At 32.7% G+C, this 21,683-nt stretch overlaps 1 protein-coding gene across 2 annotated transcripts; it reads left to right on the top strand.

Annotated features, from left to right (window-relative positions):
- Window positions 1-42: 42 nt before the first annotated feature.
- Window positions 43-19,918, top strand: LOC134697240 (cyclin-G2-like). Of its 2 annotated transcripts, none has more exons than XM_063559387.1 (9): window positions 43-145; window positions 311-659; window positions 11,252-11,323; window positions 11,659-11,805; window positions 12,317-12,391; window positions 12,914-13,165; window positions 15,704-15,808; window positions 16,920-17,119; window positions 17,960-19,918. In XM_063559387.1, the coding sequence occupies exons 2-9, from the start codon at window positions 576-578 to the stop codon at window positions 18,057-18,059; spliced, it is 1,035 nt and encodes a 344-aa protein (XP_063415457.1). In that variant the 5' UTR covers window positions 43-145; window positions 311-575; the 3' UTR covers window positions 18,060-19,918. The 2 variants fall into 2 exon arrangements, with proteins under 2 accessions (XP_063415457.1, XP_063415459.1); XM_063559389.1 differs by having other exon boundaries at window positions 118-176.
- Window positions 19,919-21,683: the final 1,765 nt, after the last annotated feature.

Below are 21,683 nucleotides of genomic sequence, written 5' to 3' on the forward strand. Positions count from 1 at the left end.
CGATACATCTTTTGTATTTACACAAGTTGACTTAAAACTCTTTGGATACTATTGAGGCTTCAATTTTCAAGCGCATGCTGAATACACTGACTGTAAACAGGCTCCGTATCGACTGAACTGTCAAAACATAGCAGGTGCCCGTTTGGTAAGATATTTTCGTTAAACTGCAAATCTAGGTAAAGAATTGTTGTATGCATCCAAAAAAGGAATATATAAAGTTCTTTAATAGAAATACGGGTGGCAAAATAACCTTTTATCTTCAAATTCTGATTTTCAATTGTTTATTTACAAACTTTACTTTTATTTTTAGATCAGAAGAATTGATAAAGTTACGACCAATGAGATAGCCAGGTTATTTAGTGAACCAATCACGGCGAATGTTACAATCACTGGCTGTCCGCCAAGATTTGAATTTGCAGATGATATTGACAGCTGATCGTCTGCCAAGAACCACCAACAAAACAACCCAGAAAAAAATTACAAAGGAGAAGCTGAAATCGTCATGCTAACACAGTAAAGAAAGGTGGTTGTTGTGACCTGTGTGAGCTTATTTGCCAGTTTAAAATTGAGTCAAGATGGTTAGTGGTCAACTTGTTGCGGCGTTACCATCGACCTGCAATCCACAAGACTCCGAGATCGAACAAAGAGATGACCGAAAGGTAGAATTTCTACTCTTTTTTTTGCACCCCTACATAAATTTGAGAATGGAATATTTTGTTCCATTTTGTTTTTCTAAAGTCGCTTTTCAACAAAACGTCTTCAATGTTTTATTTGTGTTACAAACATTTAGGTATTAAAGGTGTTGTAAATGGGCGAATGGTGAATGTACGAATATGTGTGAATGTGTGAATATATGAGTTACCTTTTAGTCGGGAGTATCCAACCAACTAGGTTATCAATCAAGTCTCTAGTTCTAAGTTATACGTCTAGACACAGAGGTTGTTTGCAAGTCACTCATTCGAATCGTCAAGTTCCCGCGGTCAGCTGATCTATATTTCCGGTTTCCGGTATGACCAAATACCAACTTTATCAATACAACATTCCTCCCCGTTTTCAGCAAGAGTGATCATCTCCTTATAATTCCACCATAAGACTATATACATATGTCCACAGATTAAAAATATCGCAACACAAAATTGTCCAACAATCAATGGTAAAATCTGTCCTTCTGTACACTAAAACCTATCCTATACATAAAGTCATATATGTTATCTACAGTTCTTTTATTTGGTATAACTTCTTGGCATTATCTGTTGTTATCCTAGCCACCTCCTCTGTGGAGACGTTGTGGAGGTTGGCTATCTTTTCAGCCAAATCTTTCACCAACAATGGAGAACCAGTACTTCCATCTGCTCCTGGTAGGTATGGTGCGTCTGTTTCCAATAGCAGGTCCCTTAGTTCCATCTTGCATACTAATTCCCTAAATTGGGGGTATTTTATCTCATTGAGTAGGAAAGGAGATATTCCAAATTTTACCTCTGGAAATGCAATTTTCCATTTGATATATTCCGCATACGATCCATTAAAGCAGTGTCTGTGGATATGATGGTCAGCAGGTAAGTTGTCTGTGAGACATCTAAGGCATTCGTTGGATGTGTCATAGTTTCCCCGACAATGTATGACCACAGGTAATCTTTTCTGTTTTGCAATTCTTGCCTGCTTTCTCAGGATATCTTTTTGTTTTTCAAAATCTTTTGACGATGGTCTGTCAGTTATATCTAACCCACATTCTCCTACCGCAACTACTTTCTTGGAGTCCAACAATCCCTCTAAGTCCTCTAGCCATATCTGTAGAGTTCTTGGGCTTTCCTGGTTAACTGTTCTAGGGTGTAAGCCGAAAGTCAATCTTACCCTTTTATCTTCTCTAATTTTTTCGCGTTCAGAACTGCTTGGCCATTTCTTAGGGAAACAGTAATTTGAAATTCCAAATTGAAGACAGTTTTTTATCCGGTCTTTATCAGTGTTGAACTGCGGAAAGTCAGAAGATCCGACTCTCCTTCTTAATTTTTCCAAATGAAAATGTGAATCCACATAGTTGATTTTAACTGGAGGTATGTATAGTTGGAGACGTTGTTCTGTAGATATATCAAGGTAACCCGAGTCCAAAGTAAGTAATGAAAGTACTTTCCAATGGAGAAGAGAAGATAGAGAGACGGCTGGGTATGGTTTCATATAGGCTGTATCCGGTTCTAAATGGTTTATACGGTTGAATGAAAGAATGGGAGATACGTCTTCATCAAGGAAGGTGGATTGATGACATAAATCTCTATATTTTTTGTTTTGGTTTACATAATCACAGGCTTGTGTAACTTCTTTGAATCCAAATGCATTTGATATTTGCTTTAAGTATCCATTAACCAATTCAACCCACTTCTGTTCATACTGTTCTTCTGTGTAATTACAGCCAACATCATCCGAGGAGTGAACTTCGATCATGTGTATTTGTACGAACCTTGCTTGTCCAAATTGAAGTTTGCAACTCCAGCATGCCGTACTTGGAGATAAATACCATGGTAAATGTGAACGAAGAGTGTGCCTTCTAGGGTGTGTGAACTTGCCTTTACACAGAGGACAGCTACGGCCGCGTTTCTTTACTAAAGTTGCCCCATTAATATGTTTTGCTTCAGTCTTTTGTGGTTCTGTTTCATCTTTGTCTGAGATATAATCTTCATAATCCAAGTCTGTGTCTTCATCCATACTGCAAAAATTCAATGAATCCAACATTCAGTGAATACAAATAATATTAAAATCCATAAACCAATGATTATACATATATACATTACCAATCTACTTCAACGAATAATCTATTCTAACTCCCAGTCTTGCACGTAATCTGCAAGATAAGCTGGTGCCTGACGTCTCCGTCTCCCCTTACTAGCAGTAGATGTGTCTGCGTTATTTTCTTCGACATCATATATAAATGTATGATCCAGGTCAGTAGCGTGGTCTAACAATTCGTCTATATTCTGGATAACGGGTCTATGTCCCTGTTCTGGGGTCAGAGTATCCGACTCCAGAGTGATATCCTGTAAATCATGTGTAAAATTAGTATCAGGTTCCGATGTCAGAGAATCCGACACCGTATCTGGGTTAGTAAATAGTCCAGAAATATCATAAATATCATCCAAATCTTCTGAATCTTCATTCTCTATTGGTACGTTGCTGTCCGTGTCATGTAAAATATTGTTTCTCAATCTTTTTAACCAAATGGGAAGTTCTGTGAAGTAACACATCTTAAGTCGGTCATGGTGAACCACAGACTCTGTTTTCTTGTCTTGTATCTTATATAGTACTGGGGATTTTACTTTCGTGACGATATAAGGTCCTTTCCAGGGTTGTTTAAACTTTGGGGTCTGACCCACTTTGGTAGCAGAGTTTATCTTAAGTACTATATCACCAATATCATACTGTTGTTGGTTGGTTTTTAAATCATAGTCCTTCTTCTGTCTTTTCTGGGCTCTTTGTAAATTAACTCTTGCCAGCTCATGAACTTCATATAATGTCTCCTTTAACTGTTTAATATACTCTGGTGGGTCTTTAGCAGTATCTCTTGATGTTCCTAACATTAAATCTATCGGATGGAAAACTTCACGTCCCAGCATCATAACGTTTGGTGTAAATCCTGTTTGTCTGTTCTCTGTAGCACGGATGGCTCCTACTAATTGTTGCAGATGCACATCCCATTCACATTGTTTCTTATTTAAAAAACATCTAATTATTTGGAGAACTGTACGATTATACCTTTCTACTTGTCCATTAGAAGCTGGGTGATAGGCTGTGGTTCTTGTCTTAGAAATTTCTAACAGCTCACAAAGGTTCCACATTAAATTACCATCCACATTCTTGCCTTGGTCGGTATGGACTTCCAACAGACACCCAAATCTGGAGATAAAACCATCAACTGCTGCTTTGGCAACTATTTCAGCAGTTTGACCAGGAATTGGAAAACATTCTAACCACTTGGTGAATTGATCAACAATCATGAGTACATATTTGTTTTTCTGTTTGGTTACTGGAAGTGGTCCAAGTAAATCCATGTGAACTCTACCCATAGGTACTCCTGATAAATACTGTCCAAGTTCAGCTTTTGGTCTGATATTTGGTTTTTTATTCATACTGCAAATCTTGCAAGTCTTGATGAACAACAAACAATCCTCCCTCATATGATGCCAAACTACTTGTTTTTTAAGTCTTGCCAGAGTCTTATCCTGTCCAAGATGTCCTGAAAATTTACGACTATGACAATTCTCCAAAAATTCTTTATGTAGTGCTTTTGGAGCAACTAACAACAATTTTGGTAATATTGGATCTTCCCACCAGTAGTATAAAATACCATCTTGTATTCTTAGTTGGGACTGACATTGCCAAAAATGTTTAACAGCCGGACTACACAATTGCAATTCATTTCTTGAAGGCGAGTAATTTTCTTGTAACCATGTCAGCAGTAATGACGTGTCTGGATCCTGTAACTGGCATTGTTTTATTTCTTCTCTAGGTATTTGTCCAATCCATACAGGTAAGTCTGGTACTGCATTTACTCTACGTACAGCCAATGGTGTCACATAATCTATATCCTCCTCAAAAGTTTTCCATTGTTCTTGAGCACGACGACAAAATTTGCAACCACCGCAAGGTAAGGAATCAATATCTATACCAGCCTTGTAGTTAAAGCAGTTCTCTGTTTCATCAGGTATTCTTGATAGGGCGTCTGCGTTTATATGTTTTTTCCCTGGTCTATGTTGTAAAATGATGTTATATTGAGATAACTCTTCAATCCATCGAGCCAACTGTCCCTCAATATTTTTGAAATTTAGCAACCAAGTGAGACTACTGTGATCTGTTCTTAGTATAAATGATCGACCAAGAAGATAGTGCCTAAATTGTCTTGTAAATGTCACTATAGCTAACAATTCCTTTCTTGTGGTACAGTATTTTCTCTGAGCAGGAGTCAAAACTTTGCTAGCGTAACTAATTATCTTTTCCTGTCCATCTTGTATCTGTGTTAATTCTGCGCCAATACAAACATTAGATGCGTCTGTATCTAACATAAATAAATCATCTGGATTTGGATAGCTCAATGTAGCTGCTTGAATTAATGCTAGCTTAAGGTCTTCAAATGCTGTCTGTTGTTCTGAATTCCAATGAAATTCTGCCTTCGATCCAGTAAGCGTATGTAAAGGAACTGCCATCTCTGCAAATTGTTTTATGTGGTCTCTATGGTAATTTGCAAATCCAATAAATGATTCAACCTCTTTTTTGTTCTTTGGGATAGGCCAACTTGAAACAGCTTGAATATTCTCCGGATTCACAGAGACACCATCTGCACTGACTAACTTTCCCAGGAATTTTAATTCTGTTTGAAAAAAATGGCATTTCTGTGGTTTAAGCTTCAAGTTATATTGCTGGAATCTTCTCAGTACTTTCTTGATATTTTCTAGATGCTTCTCAAAACCATTTCCTAAGATGATGACGTCGTCTAAGTAAGCGAGACACTCAATCCATGTGAGACCTTGCAGGACAAGTTGTATAACTCGACTGAAAGTGGCTGGACTGTTACATAGACCAAAACTCAGTCTTACATGTTCAAAAAGACCATATTTGGTGATAAATGCAGTCTTGTATCTGTCTTTCTCTGCTATCTCCAGCTGCCAATATCCTGCCGCCATGTCCAAAGAACTCATTAAAGTACTCCCTCTCAATGTATCTAAGCAATCTGATATATTTGCTATCGGAAATGCGTCTTTAATTGTGATCTGGTTTAATGGACGGTAATCAATGCAGTAGCGAAGTCCACCATCTTTCTTGCGAACCAATACTGGACTAGCTGCGTGATCAGATATTGAAGGTTGTATGATACCCTTCTTTAACATTTGTTGTATATGTTCATGTTCCTCTTTCTCAAATTTCAATGGTGTTCTTCTCAACTTCTGTTTTGCTGGTTTAGGGCCTTCTGTCTGTATCTCATGTTTTATTGCCCCATTGAAGAGTCCCAGGTCAAAATCGTTTTTTGCAAATATTTCTTGAAATTCAATTAAAAGTTCAAAAAATTTCATAGCTTGCTTACATGTTAAGTTATTTGATGAGTTCTTAAACAGTTGTCTAAGATGTTCCGGAAGTTTTAAATTTAAGTCTTCAATTGTTTCCTCCTGGACACTTTGTCTTTCTTCTGTTTTTAGTCTGTTAACTTTGATACTTTCAACTTCAAGTGCTGCGTCAAGGATCTCTTCTACTTCTACTCCTGTGCCAAAAGTGTGATATTTTCGAAGCATAATTGTACGTTCTGTAGGATTCCTCAGTAACGCTATAGGAGAAGTTTTATTACATACAATATGTGGTGCTAGTAATCCTTTTAAATCTTTCTGAGGATGAATTACTAAGTCTGATTCAGGTTCAGAATCACTTCCAATATGTACATATCTCATTGAAAAAGGAGGAACAATGGCCTTCTCAGTCAGCTTTATTCTGTATATCTTGACTTCTGTGTTTTCTTCATCTTTAATAAATGTCAGAGGTAAAAATTCATTGTTAAGCTGTATTGAATTTTTCTGCAAGTCAATTATTACTTTGTTATGTTCAAGGAAGTCTATTCCTAGAAGTACTGTATCTGGAATATCAGCAATAACCATGTTCCAATTAGACAATGTCTTTCCAATCTTTATAGGAATATCATTTGCTACCCTAGCCAGCATGTGACTGTCTTTTGTTATTCCTTTCAAATTAACATAGTCTGTTAATCTTGGTTTAGGATTCATTTTATCGTAAACTGTCCTATTCAAAACTGAGACTTGAGCTGCTGTGTCAATAACTGCATTAATTGTCATACTACCTATCTTAATTGGTAAAATTAAAGATTTTTTCTGACGAATAGTAGAGCTATTTTTCTCATATAAAGTGACTTCATAAATCTTGTGTGTATCCTCATCTTTTTTCTTAACATCATGTTCAGGCGGCCTTTTCTCTAAATTGTAATAGGTTGAAAATTGGCCTAAATTTTCAACCCGCTGTAGTTTAAATGACCATCTGTGCTTCTTACTCTGGGTGATGGTGACCTACTTCTGTCAAAATTTCTTTTAGGACAAGATGCAGCAAAATGTCCAAGATTCCCACATGCAAAACAGGTACTATTCTCTACTCTTTTCCTATCTGGACTAGGTGCAGGTGAGCTTTTTCTGAAAGCTATTGGAGATCTAGACCTTTCCTCTTTTCCTTTCAAGATGTTTAGTATCTGTGACAATGACTTCTTCATTTCTTGTATGTCGTCTTCATTTTTCTTAACTCTGATGTCCATTTTGGATGATTCTGACTGTGGCTTCTCCCTATATATAGCCCTAATAACAGCCTCTGACTCTTTTATTTCTGCAGGGTCCTCAAATGTTACTCTCTTGATATCAGTTGTTTTTCTGCTTCCCATTATTAACCTCTGATTAGTAATTGCACTTTTCATATACTGTGTGGCTTCATCTAAAGAACTTGGATTTTTATCCATAGCTACTAATGCTGCTTGTTTTTCAGCGCATCCTTTAAGAAAAGCATCTACAGCTACAATCTGAATGAAATAATCTGGAGATTCAGGGTATCCATCTGTGGCTAATTCCTGAACTTTATCTGCAAACTCTTCCAGTGACTCGTCTGATCCCTGTTTAGCTTCTTGCAATTGACGCCTCAAGATGTGCGGTAAGTCCTTCCTTCCAAATCTGTCATTCATCTTCTTACATAGTACTTGAAAGTTATCCTTTATCTCTACTGGTCTTGAACTGTAGAATTTAAGTGCTTTATCACGAAGGCAGACAATTAGATTATCTAACTTCTGTTGTTCTGACCATTTACAGCGTTTGGCAATATGACAAAACTGTGCGAAATATGGGCGCCAATCTGCTTTGCCATCAAAAGTGGACATTTTTGGTGTTAACGGTCCTTCTATCGAACTTTTAACATATCTATCTTCAGTTGACTGGTTCTTAGTGCTTGTTGGTAGTTTATTTTCTTTAACCTCTTCTTTTATAGGAATTGTCTGATGCTTAAGCAATACTGTCTTACTAGGTACTGAAATTTCAGATAATGTTGGGTCTTTGCCATATACCCCTGAAGGTGCCATCTGATTAATTTTTAATTCTAATTCATGCTTTTGAACCAGTTCCTTTTCTCTTTTATTCCAGTGGTGCTCCCTTTCTTCTCTAAATAGCTTTTCTTTGTCCATGTTGTCTTTGAATTGATTCTGCATATACACCAGCTTTTCTTCAAATTGTGTATGTATTTCTGCTATGTTCTTCTGATGCTGTGCCTCTATATCTGTTATTTGCGTCTTAAATTCTTGCCCTTGTTCTTCAATTGCAGCATTAAAACTTTGTAATTGTTTGTCTTTATCTCGCAGATTTTCTTGTAAACTTCTGACATATTCTTGCATTTCCTGATTAAATTTGAGCGAACCTTCTTCTGGTTCAAAATTAATTTTCCCTGTATCAATAAGGTTGTCCCATACATTTTCAGGTATATCAGGTATCAATTTTAAATCTTGTATTGACAATATTTTCTTTTTACTTCTTTCCTGCAAAATAACATTTGCCCTTGACTTTCCAATGTTCTCGAGCAACAATAAATCATCATATGTTGCGGTGTTGATATTCATAGCCATGGTAACCAAAGAAAACCGAAAATCACGTAAAACAAACAAAAATCACGAAAAAATAATATTTGGAAATAGAAAAATATTGATGTCAGAGCATCCGTCAACAATATATTTTCTATATGATCAAAATAAATACGTCAAACTACACGTATCTTGTTGTCAGAGCATCCGTCAACAAGTGTTTCATATGCGGTCAAAATATGTGTACAACGGCACATATACAAATGAACGCAACGCGATCAACACAATTCCAAATACTTTTCACTAGAAAGATAATTTTTATTTACTAAAAATAGTGAAAAATTACAATGTTTGATCACAACATCAACGAGTATATATGTACGTATGGATACACGCACACACCCGCACTACCAATGTTGTAAATGGGCGAATGGTGAATGTACGAATATGTGTGAATGTGTGAATATATGAGTTACCTTTTAGTCGGGAGTATCCAACCAACTAGGTTATCAATCAAGTCTCTAGTTCTAAGTTATACGTCTAGACACAGAGGTTGTTTGCAAGTCACTCATTCGAATCGTCAAGTTCCCGCGGTCAGCTGATCTATATTTCCGGTTTCCGGTATGACCAAATACCAACTTTATCAATACAACAAAGGTAAAAATTACTAAGAAAATTAAAAAAAAATGTTCCTAATCAAATAGCAAATTTATATAATTTAGAATTTGTTGATATATTAAGGGGGCCACACTTATATAAATTACCTGACTATAGAAATATACTATAAATGTCAGTTTTTTTTTTTTATAAATTTCTTTAAATTTTGAACTTATCACGAATGCTTTGTTTATTTAATGAAAAATAAATTATATAATGAAAATACTATTTATTGAAAGAAGAAATCTTTAATTTTTTTTGTAAGCATTTGATTCAAATGAGGAACAGATACAGATTTGTTTTTTGTAAATATAAACTAGAAAACTTAAGAGAGAAAACAACAACAATCATTTGCATTTTGTTAGTTCAGCTTTTAGTCACACAAAAAAATGATTCTAACTTTTACATATTCTTTTATATATAAATTGATATATTGATATGTCAATGTATATTTCTTCCGCCTAACAGAAGTTCCACTGGAAACTTTGTTATTAAAAATACCTTCTCCTGTACATGTTGGAACAGATGTTATGATACCTTTCTAATTTTGAAGTCAATCCTTTTTACTGCCTCTTGTAACAGTAAACTGTCAGAGTGTACAATAACATCTTGAAATATATAGTCTGGACTGTAGTTTATGTATTTTCCACTTTTATGACTTATTAACATTGATTACAATACAATGTATAACACTTTTAATTATCTAAAATGGAATTAAATTGCCTGTGGAATTTTTTTATTCAATTATATTTTATCTGATCAAATTAAAGATCTATGTTACATGAAAGGAAATGAAGTGTTATTAGCATTGATTGACAGACATAACATGTGTTATTCATTTATAGTAGTTTAAACATGATTTTTTACAATAAAGACATGTTTATTTCATATGCATGTAGGTAATGTAAAGTATTTTGTGGAATGTTGGTAAAAATAATATAATAATTAAGAAATTGTTCTTTCATCATGTAACTTTGTTTATTCAAATATATTAGGTCAATAATATAAACAGTTTGAGATTAAAATTAATTTCTTTTTATTAATTTAGATTCTAATATGAAGTCCTTATTACGCTTTGTAAACAAAGCCATGTTCTAATTAGCAAAAAAAATATGTTTGACACATGCGCACGAACTTACTGTGTATGTAAACGTTATTTCCATCGTTATCCTTTAAAATGTATACATTTAAGCTGCTAGCATAAATTTTTATCATATATTTTTATAAAACAGCATATATTTACCCTGCTTGTGGTTTTTAAACTAACCAAATATGAATTGTAATGCACAGACTCCTCGGTGAGGAAACGGGAAAAGCCAAACGTTTTTTTGTGTATTTTCTTACGCTTCGACCTATAAAAATACTGCATTTGTCCTATTAGAATCTAACGCTCAGTGTAAAATATCGACAAATTTAATGCCTACCCATGTTAAAATGAGCATAGAGCATGACATGAAGGAATTATTTCTTAATTATATTAATTGATATGAACAAAATAAGCACATTATTTTGGGTGGAAGGACCAGATATGAAAGATGAACATCCCCCTTTTTGTGCTTATTCCTACATATTTGTCATACCTAAAAGAAATATCAACGTTCTTGCTAAGCTAAATTGTACATCTTTAAAAATGTACTATTACATGCTATGCTACACTACAAAGATAGAAAATACTTGCTTTCTTTATTAAAAAAAATCTGTCATTTGGAATATGCCAACTAATAGTCTCAAATGAAACTTATTGCTTAAGCATGTTCCAGATCAGAAAAACAAGTTTTACTGAAAAAAGCACAAATAGTTGTCTCCACTTCCATTTTCACTACCAAATGTTCACGCTAAAAATTTCACTTCATTTGAGATAAAGTGGCTGTGTACCAACTGCAACACTTTAGCAGAAGTGTCTTATTTAATAGCCTACTTAATCATACAATGTATAATACTATAATAAGCAATTGTTCAGAAACTTGAGATGACCTAGCCAACACACATATTTTTGTTTTAATTTAGGAGTCTGTCTTGTATCAAGATCTGATGAATGATTTGATGAAACTGGCAAAGTGTCCATTCAGAGAAAATCTGGTGAGTTTCTTTCTAATTTGAATTACATTCATGACATAACTGTCAATTTTATGAAATTTGATTTGAACATACTCAAATATTCAGTTGTGGGAAATATTGTTGCTTTTATGATATGTTCCATTGCATTGAATTAAAAAGTAGTTCTTACACTTGAAAAATAGTCTTTGTTTTGACATGTGCATGATGTATAGTTACTCAACTTGAAACTTAGAACACATGTTCCCTATCAGAGTTTTAACCCAAATTTCACTGTCCACTGAACATAGAAAATGACAGTTCTAGTGGGGCATCATGTACTGGGGACACTTTATAATTTATACTTTATATAATTCTAGGCTGGGAAGTTGGAGAATAAGACAGACAATGACCAGAGAGACAATGCAGTGTCATCAATGAGATGTTTGAATCAGTTCTACAACTTCAGCTCACAAACATTTGCAACAGCTGTACAGTATTTAGACTTTGTTCTCTCAAAAGTAAAGGTATGCAAATTAGATATACATTTTACAATGTACTAAATAATAATATTTGTCTTAGATTTTTGAATTGAAGGTTAATGTACATGTTCAAATGATAAGCATAGTAAATTTCCACAAAACAAATTAATGCAGGTTAAAATTTTACATGTAGGCTTAGCTACATGTAGTATTCAAAAAACAAATCAAGAAATTAATAAAATACAAAAAATTATTCTTTATTCACAACTAAGGAGTCAACAAGAGAAATCGTTTTGCTTACACATGTCTGTAATTGGCCACCAAAGATTCTACACATGTATTTAAATCATGTAAATTGAATGCAATTGATAGCATTACAATTAAAAATACAAAATATTCTTCTATTGGCTACAGATAAATAAACTGAAATGTAAAAAAAATCAGTCTTTCCATGTTCATTCCTTTATTTACATCATGTCACCATTTAAACAATTAATAACTATACAGTATTGAACTATGTATAACAATAATATTTTATTCCTTTCACATGTTTCAGGTTCAGAACAAATACCTGTCATGTTTAGTTGCAGCTTGTCATTATATTTCTACAAAGATTAATGAGGAACCGGAGGTAAGCTCATTTATAAAATATTGAGGAATTCTAAATTATGTCAACAAATTCAAATCTTGTGACTTACAAATGTGTTGTTACTTTCCCCAACATTAAATTTTTCACAGTAACTTTTTATTTGTCTTTTCTTCCTGAAAAGAAAATATAAAGTTACTGTGGAACAATTTATTGATGAATGATAATCTGAAAATCAAAAAAAATCTGGCTTCAGCATATCTCAACAATAGTAATAGATAGTACTAAACAGCAGGTTCTTAGCTCAAAGGATTTGAACCAATAATTTCAGGTAAAGTGAGGCATCAAACTTGTTAAACTATTTTGAAATTTCATAGCTTTGTCAGCAAATATAGAGATGAACTTGGTATGGAAAGAAAATGTAACACAGGAAGTATACATTATTAATCCTAATGAAAAGTAGCCAATATGACAAAATAATCATGATAATTGTGTGTTTAAAATATAAAAGACTACCGTATCTTACTGAAATTTAAAGTTCTACTACATGTATGTTGTATAATTCAGGATACCCCATCAGCTACAGAGTTGTCCCACATTCACAGAAAGATGTGGAAAGCCTCAGATTTAAAAAGAATGGAACTAGTGGTACTACAAAAGATGAACTGGAAACTCTGGCCTGTTACCTGTTCTAGTATTCTTAAACACATCTGTGATATAATGAGTAAAGTCAATCCAAGTCTTCCAAGCTCTTTACTAGATGACCTTCTCCAAAAGTTTGAAGTTTGCATAAACTACAATAACTGTGTGCTTTATACTGTAAGTACACTATTGAAGTAGTTTTTATACGACCGCAAATTTTGAAAAAATTTTCGTCGTATATTGCTATCACGTTGGCGTCGTCGTCGTCGTCCGAATACTTTTAGTTTTCGCACTCTAACTTTAGTAAAAGTGAATAGAAATCTATGAAATTTTAACACAAGGTTTATGACCATAAAAGGAAGGCTGGTATTGATTTTGGGAGTTTTGGTCCCAACATTTTAGGAATTAGGGGCCAAAAAGGGCCCAATTAAGCATTTTTTTGGTTTTCGCACTATAACTTTAGTTTAAGTTAATAGAAATCTATGAAATTTTGACACAAGGTTTATGACCACAAAAGAAAGGTTGGGATTGATTTTGGGAGTTTTGGTTTCAACAGTTTAGGAATTAGGGGCCAATAAAGGGCCAAAATAAGCATTATTCTTGGTTTTCGCACAATAACTTTAGTTTATGTAAAAAGAAATCAATGAAATTTAAACACAATGTTTATGACCACAAAAGGAAGGTTGGTATTGATTTTGGGAGTTTAGGTCCCAACAGTTTAGGTAAAAGGGGCCAAAAAGGGACCCAAATAAGCATTTTTCTTGGTTTTTGCACCATAACGTTAGTATAAATAAATAGAAATCTATGAAATTTAAACACAAGGTTTATGACTATAAAAGGAAGGTTGGTATTGATTTTGGGAGTTTTGGTCCCAATAGTTAAGGAAAAAGGGGCCCAAAGGGTCCAAAATTAAACTTTGTTTGATTTCATCAAAATTGAATAATTGGGGTTCTTTAATATGCCGAATCTAACTGTGTATGTAGATTCTTAATTTTTGGTCCCGTTTTCAAATTGGTCTACATTAAGGTCCAAAGGGTCCAAAATTAAACTTAGTTTGATTTTAACAAAAATTGAAACCTTGGGGTTCTATGATATGCTGAATCTAAAAATTTACTTAGATTTTTGATTATTGGCCCAGTTTTCAAGTTGGCCCAAATCGAGGTCCAAAATTAAACATTGTTTGATTTCATCAAAAATTGAATAATTGGGGTTCTTTGATATGCCAAATCTAACTGTGTATGTAGATTCTTAATTTTTGGTCCAGTTTTAAAATTGGTCTAAATTAAAGTGCAAAGGGTCCAAAATTAAACTAAGTTTGATTTTAACAAAAATTAAATTCTTGGGCCTCTTTGATATGCTGAATCTAAACATGTACTTAGATTTTTGATTATGGGCCCAGTTTTCAAGTTGGTCCAAATCAGGATCTAAAATTATTATATTAAGTATTGTGCAATAGCAAGTCTTTTCAATTGCACAGTATTGTGCAATGGCAAGAAATATCTAATTTCACAATATTGTGAAATAGCCAATTTTTTTTTTAATTAAGAGTTATCTTTCTTTGTCCAGTATAGTAAGCAAGAAATATCTGCAAGATTTTTTTTTCATTGGAGTCATCTTTCTTTGTCCAGAATTAACTTAAATCTTTGTTATATACAATATACAATGTATATTCACTTTTTACTACCAACTGATAAATTTAAATAATCTTTACCATTCAGTGATAACAAGCAGTTTTTTTACATCTTAATATTTTATGATGTATTTAAATGAGTAGTAATTGTTGCAAACTCCATTAGAATATTTTAATTGAAATTAGTTTTGGAATAAGGGAAAGGGGGATGTGATTAAAAAATTGGGTTCAATTTTTCTCATTTGAAATTTCATAAATAAAAAGAAAATTTCTTCAAACATTTTTTTGAGAGGATTAATATTCAACAGCATAGTGAATTGCTCTAAGAGAAAACAAAAATTTTAAGTTCATTAGAACACATTCATTCTGTGTCAGAAACCTATGCTGTGTCAACTATTTATTATAACATGTATAGCTGTTTTTTGGTTTATAATATGCTTGATGAGAAATTGTTATGTGTCACTACTAAGTCCTATCTGTATATTTGTACTACTTGGGAATGTAAACAGATGTGGTTATTTTACTTTTTTATGGCAGTGTCAAAAACAAAACAAAATGTCAGCCTTCCTTTGTTGAAAACAGATGTAGATTTACCCCCTGTAGGATGTGATTTATTCAAAATAGATTTTTCTTTCTTGATGAATTTTGTAATTCTAAAAGATTTGTTTTTGTTTTGGGATGAGGTATTTTAAATATCATTTCATGAATTTTTAATATGAGTGTTTTGACAAGTGTATCAGGATACAAATGTCATTACTAATAATAGACTGAAATTTGTATCTTTGTCATGTTTGTTTTCTGAATGAAATAAATCAGATCATGATTAGGAAAATAAACTGCATGTATGGTATATCTGGAAGATTGTTTTGACCACCAAAGCATAATTTTGGCATTTTGTAATAAAATTAAGTGAGGACCAGCAGATTTTCTTCAAAGACACCATTGAACTTTTTTTTAAATTCCAAAATTCTATTCAAGCTCATTGCTGATTCGGGAATTCCAAAAATCTGATTCATGCCACTATGGCCATGCCCAATAGCTACAGGCTGCAATACATCATGTAAATGTATGTTTCTTTATTTCAGATTCCAACTCTTTGCCTTTCCTTGGTACAGTTACATTTGAAAGAAAGTGATCTGTTAACACCAGCTTTAAGTCTCTGTCTTCTGCAGCTTCATGAACTATGTGATGTAAGTCTTGATATAGAATATATAAAAAAGAAGATGTGGTATGATTGCCAACGAGACAACTATACACAAAAGACCAAAAGGACACAGACATTAACAACTATAGGTCACTGTACAGCCTTAGAAGTCAATACTATTATAGTAATTGTTGTTCGTAGATTTTCATATATAAGTAAAACTGATCCATCTTGATTTAGAAAAAAATATGAAAACAACACTATAAATTTTATGTGTCTGACATAAGTGGGCCCTAATAGCTTTCCTGAATCTACATTAGTCTTCAACTCTCAAAGTCAAATATATGAAACCCAAGGAGGTATAAATACAGAAACACATGATTCCATGAAGATGAGGTATAAATATAATTAGGAGTGACCTAAAATAATATGGGGATGCAGACCCGGACGCAGTCCCCTATTACAGTAGAAAATTCAATAAATAAAAAAAAAATCCGAGAAAATTTCCTGAATTTTTCATTGTACTAATGAACTCAAAATCGTTCAATTCTTTTTGTTTGTCGTGTTTTTGAATTTCCGGATCAGCGCAGAAATCTACTTCCGTTTCCGGTCTTGTTAACATGAGACTGAATAACATGTATAATTATCAGTCTAAGAAAGGAACTAATACTAATTCATTTAAAAAAAACAACGTTTGTTATTAAAAAAATGTTACCTGATGACAACGTTTCTTTGTTTACATTGAATATGACGTCATAACTTAAATGATGTCACAACTAAAATCCCTAACAACAGAACCAAAATCAGAAACTTTACGGTATTTACGTTTCTCTTTTTAACATTGTTGATTTAAAAAAAAAAATCAGACTTTGTCCCCATTCACAGGTTATGCCTGCCTCATATTAGCAAAACTCATCTATGGTCAACTCTGCTTACAACTTACAAGCAGACAATTTAAGAAAAAAATGTTTAAAATAAAGCCAGAAATAATGCACTGACTTCTGATGCCAATTTTCAAATCTGCTTAATGCTATCTCATACCAGTTGATGGGCATGTAAATTTCTTCAATCTTCAAGTGATCAGTTGTTATATCTGTTATCCATTTGTAATAATTCTTATACATGTAACACAAAATGTGTTTAATTTTGTTTTCCAGGTTGGAGATTCTGAGTTTTATGAGTGCTATGAATCAGTTACGAAGATTTTATATAACTATTGTAATTATCCAAGCAGTCATCCAGCTTGTCTCCCCTTGCCAAAACCTCAACCAAGGATCAACTTGATGACAAGACCTAGTGCCTATGGAGATACAGATCTACCCACTATTTATGAAAACCCTGTCACTACAATTTATGTGTGAGTAGACCATCATTTTATCACATGTCTGTTAGCATACTTCAGTCAGGTTAGAGAGCATGTTCTTCATAACTGACAAAGTATCTTTCAAAGTAAAGTGCACAGTGCATGAAGTAGAAAAAATTGCACCAAACTTAAAATAATCAGAAAAAAAAGGAAAGCAGTCAATTAAGTGTGAAAAAAAACCCTGAAGACATTTTATGTATTCAAACAAAGTTATGAACACATTAACAGGAATAGTTTATTTTTTTCTTAGGGCTATTCCAGAAAAAAATTAAATAGATGTAGGGGGGGGGGGGTATAGAAAGGCAGTTTTTCAGTTTTTTGACAGCACCCACCACCCAGACAATTGTAATGTAATTGAGAATTATAAAGCATTATAGTGTCAAAAGTTGCTCTGAAACCCATCACCCATGTATTATTAATACAATGTGCCTTCCAACCCCCCTACCGCCCATACATTTTTTTCTGGAATAGCCCTTTAAGAAACACTACTATGTATATATCATTGAGTTCTTATTTTAGGTGTTCAACTGACAAAAACTTTCATGTTTTTGTATAAATTTAAAGTTCATGCTTGTTATTCAGTGTGCTTCATACTTGCCAATACAATTTTTACAGTTCAAGATTAACTTGGAATTGGTACGGTCAACACAAGGCAATCATTTTATGTACATGCTCAAATTGATTCTTGAACATCTGAATAAATGACAGTATTAGATATGAGACAACATCCAATCAACACAAAACCAGAAAACATGAAATTTCCAGTACCTTTTTTTATAATGTATTTATAACATACTGATCATTATTTTTTGAAAATCAATTTTCTTATTTCAGATCTACAAGTGATTCTGATGAGTCCCCGGTTATAAAGAAAGAATATGACAGTTGGAGTTATTGTGTATTACCTAGAAGATGTTCCATTACGGCTGAATGAACTCAATCTCCCTTATTCCAATGTAGGCAGCAGTTATATACAATACTCTGGAAATCTTATTGTTATTGTTTCTCTGTACTAAATCTTTCCTCTTTTGTTGACAATGATTTCTGTTACATTTTTATAAATGTGTATGTTTGTTGATAATCAATGCAAATCATATGTGTACCTGATACGAAGGATATAAAAAAGAAGCTGTAATTGGAAATAAATGTGTGAATGTGTCAGTGTTGTATGATTGTTGTTGTGTAGTTGTTAGAGGGCAGATAGCTTAAAGTGTGATAGTATTATAACTTAGAGATGCAAACAAATATTTAATGTTTTATTATTTAATTTATTTCAATTATTTGAAATTTTAGGATTCAACAGTTAAACTGTTGAAGAATATTTTTAATAAATGTAAAATGGAGCTTGGATGTATCTGTTAAAGACTGTTCTTAAAATAGACAGTAGTTGCCAGCTGGTTTATTTTTAATTTAATTTTTGTTTCAATTTCACATTTTTAAATTAATTTTTAGAACATTATTTCCCTCAAGAATATTTTCAGTCCATTTCTAACTTTAAACAACAGATTTTGTTTATGTTTTTTTAAAATATGTTATTCATGTTCTTTATTTTAACAAACTTTAGTACCCATTTACTTACACTTGTATTTATTCTTTATATAACACAGACCCAGGGTGATAGAAAGAAAGGTGGAATATTTCACTTCCAAAGATCATTCACAAACAATATATTTATCTAATCTAGCACCTTCTTTCTTTGAGTAGAGGAAAGATAAAAAAATAATATATACCCTATTATGGTTGTGCCTGTCTACTTGCCAAAATTAAAAACAAATGTTGAAACATTTAAAAAAAAATGACGAACAAATTTTACCTTCAACTTTATTTATCTATTTATTAAGTTTACATAAATGACACATTATTTTAATTTTTTATATAATGGGCAACAGGAATTCTTTGGATTGAGATTAATGTTGGATTAGAGAAAATATCTTAAAAGAAATAGCTTTCAAAATGTGTATTTATTTATTTCTGGAATCGAAGAAGCTTTTTATTGTAAAATATTTTTATTTAACTTACATTGTTTGATTTTATCAAATGGCAAATTGTGTTAGTTACCGGTATTGTACATATTTTTTTAACGACCAAATTATAATTACAAGTTGTGCAATAACTATACTAATTATCCCTCCATACTGTTGAGTCAGTATTGTTATTAATCTGTTGATTATGTTAAAATTTAACATTGTCGGATATTATTGTTATGTGTAAATATATCTATTATTTATTGACATTATGTGTAGTGCCATACAAAATAATTGTTGAATGACAAAAATGGAACGATTTTCATATCAAGATTGCATGTCACAAAAATTCTGAAAATTAGTGCATACTTCAAATTAAAATTTATTACATTTTGTTTGAATGTAATAAAATTATAACATTTAGGGAGTTTGCATGACCAACCTATCCTTTTATAACCCCATTAAAGGAAGGCCCAAGCAAGTAAGAATATTGAAAACAAAATTGTTGTACTTTTTACTGATCTCACATTTGAAGAACAACTTCTGGAAACCCATAATATTTTGGCAAACTTTCTCCTGACCATGGCTTAACTGAGCATAAATTAAGAAAGACAGACTTATTGCAGTTTAAGTAATGTGTTTAATGCACAATTAAAGATACATACAGTTTTATTGATTTTAAAGCACTTAGTTAGATTTAACAACTGTTTTGTATGGCAAAATGTGATTGTACTTGTTCTATGCAGTAAGCATGAAAAAAAAAGTTTTATACATTTATATATTTTTAAAATGCAAAAATGGTGCAAAAAAGAATAAAATTTAAAAACAATGTGTAGTTTTTTTTTTAACTAACTCTCTTAAGATTTGCTAAAGGAAAAATAGATATAATCATTTTTTTACAGACATCTTAATAAAAGATATTACCTGTTTAAAATTCTACCAATGTATATTACCTCTTGAAATTACACCTCATTGACATATTTGTACAATTATATAGGAAGAAACTCCCTGTGCATAAACTGTTCACCTTGTGTAACTTTTACCTGGATTGTCGATTTGTCATCGAGTATGATCTACTTTTGAAATGTGAAAGTCAGCTTTTAAAGAGAAATAATTTAATACCTGCATCACCGATGGCGAAAACCGGACTTGTATCTGCTACTCTTTTCCATGCATCCATCCAAAAGAAAACATTTGTCAAACTTTTCTTGTTTCATTTGTGATAGTATACATTAATATTTGGTATGCAGGTTCATCATGATGAGTTGAAGGGAGTAAGCAATTCATACATTAATCGTGTAGCAATTTCTTGTTTGCTTTATAGTTTGAAATTTTCCAACACTCGTTACAGAAAATGTTCATCAGTTCTGGTTTGCTTCTATGAAAGAGAATGATTAAATATTTGGTCTTCACTCTACAGCATGTTAATTTTGAGGTGCAGCTGTAAGCAAATATTCATCTGCCGTATAGTCACTTCCTATTTGCTCACAATTAGAAATAGTTGGAAATATTCATTGTACAAGGAAAATTTGGGTTAAAACCATATTTGAGGCAGCCTGACATTTTATATCTGATCCTGATTGTAATCCCTTCAGACTGAGTAACAAAAGGCAAGTGTGGTAAACACTAAATCAGTTGGCTATCCAAATGATTGACAATTGAAACAAGAGTGCACACGCTGAAATGTCTCACCTTCTTTACTAATCATTGATATTCTGTTCATAGTCCTAAATATAAAACTTTATTACAACTGTCACATAAACTCAACATTAACCAAGAAAACTAAACATTGATCAATAAACTATGAAAATGAGGGCAAGGTCAAATAAACCATGCCAGGCAGAAATGTACAGCTAACAATTCTTCAATACAACAAATATAGTTGACCTATTGCTTATAAATTAAGAAAAACAGACCAAAACACAAATGCTTAAAACACTTAGCAATGAACAGTGAAAAAGAGGTCAAGGTCAAATAAAACCTGCGCCACTGACATATAGATCATAAAATATTTCCATACACCAAATATAGTTGACCTATTGAATATAGTATTAGAAAAAAAGACCAAAAACACAAAAACTTAACTATAACCACTGAACCATGAAAATGAGGTCACCTTACAGTCCTTCCATACACCAAATATACTAGACCTACTGCTTTTAGTATCTGAGATATGGACTTGTCCACCAAAACATAACCTTGTTAACTGATCCATAAAATGAGGTGAAGCACTGTCAAGGTCAAGTGAAAACTGTCTGATGGGCATGAGGACCTTGCAAGGTACACACATTCCAAATACAGTTATCCTATTACTTATAATAAAAGGGAATTTAACATTACAAATTTTTTTAACTTTTTTCCAAGTGGACATGTGACTGACGGAAAGTTTGTAACATGAGGCATCTATAATATACAAAGTATGAAGCATCCACGTCTTCCACCTTCTAAAATATAAAGCTTTTAAGGAGTAAGCTAACCCTGCCGTCGTAGCCGCAACTGCCGGATAACTATACCTATGTCGAGCTTTCTTCAACAAAAGTTGCAGGCTCGACAAAAAAAACGAAATTTTCCACTTTACATTTAAATAGATTTTT

This window comes from Mytilus trossulus, chromosome 14 (genome assembly GCF_036588685.1).
Source record: "Mytilus trossulus isolate FHL-02 chromosome 14, PNRI_Mtr1.1.1.hap1, whole genome shotgun sequence".
In the NCBI taxonomy this organism is placed as follows: domain Eukaryota; kingdom Metazoa; phylum Mollusca; class Bivalvia; order Mytilida; family Mytilidae; genus Mytilus; species Mytilus trossulus.

Excerpts from the sequence above, each read along its gene's own strand:
- LOC134697240 (XM_063559387.1), top strand. The coding sequence starts at position 576 with ATGGTTAGTGGTCAACTTGTTGCGGCGTTACCATCGACCTGCAATCCA. Across the intron at positions 660-11,251 it reads AACAAAGAGATGACCGAAAG|GAGTCTGTCTTGTATCAAGA; the intron begins GTAGAATTTCTA and ends GTTTTAATTTAG. Across the intron at positions 11,806-12,316 it reads TTGTTCTCTCAAAAGTAAAG|GTTCAGAACAAATACCTGTC; the intron begins GTATGCAAATTA and ends CACATGTTTCAG.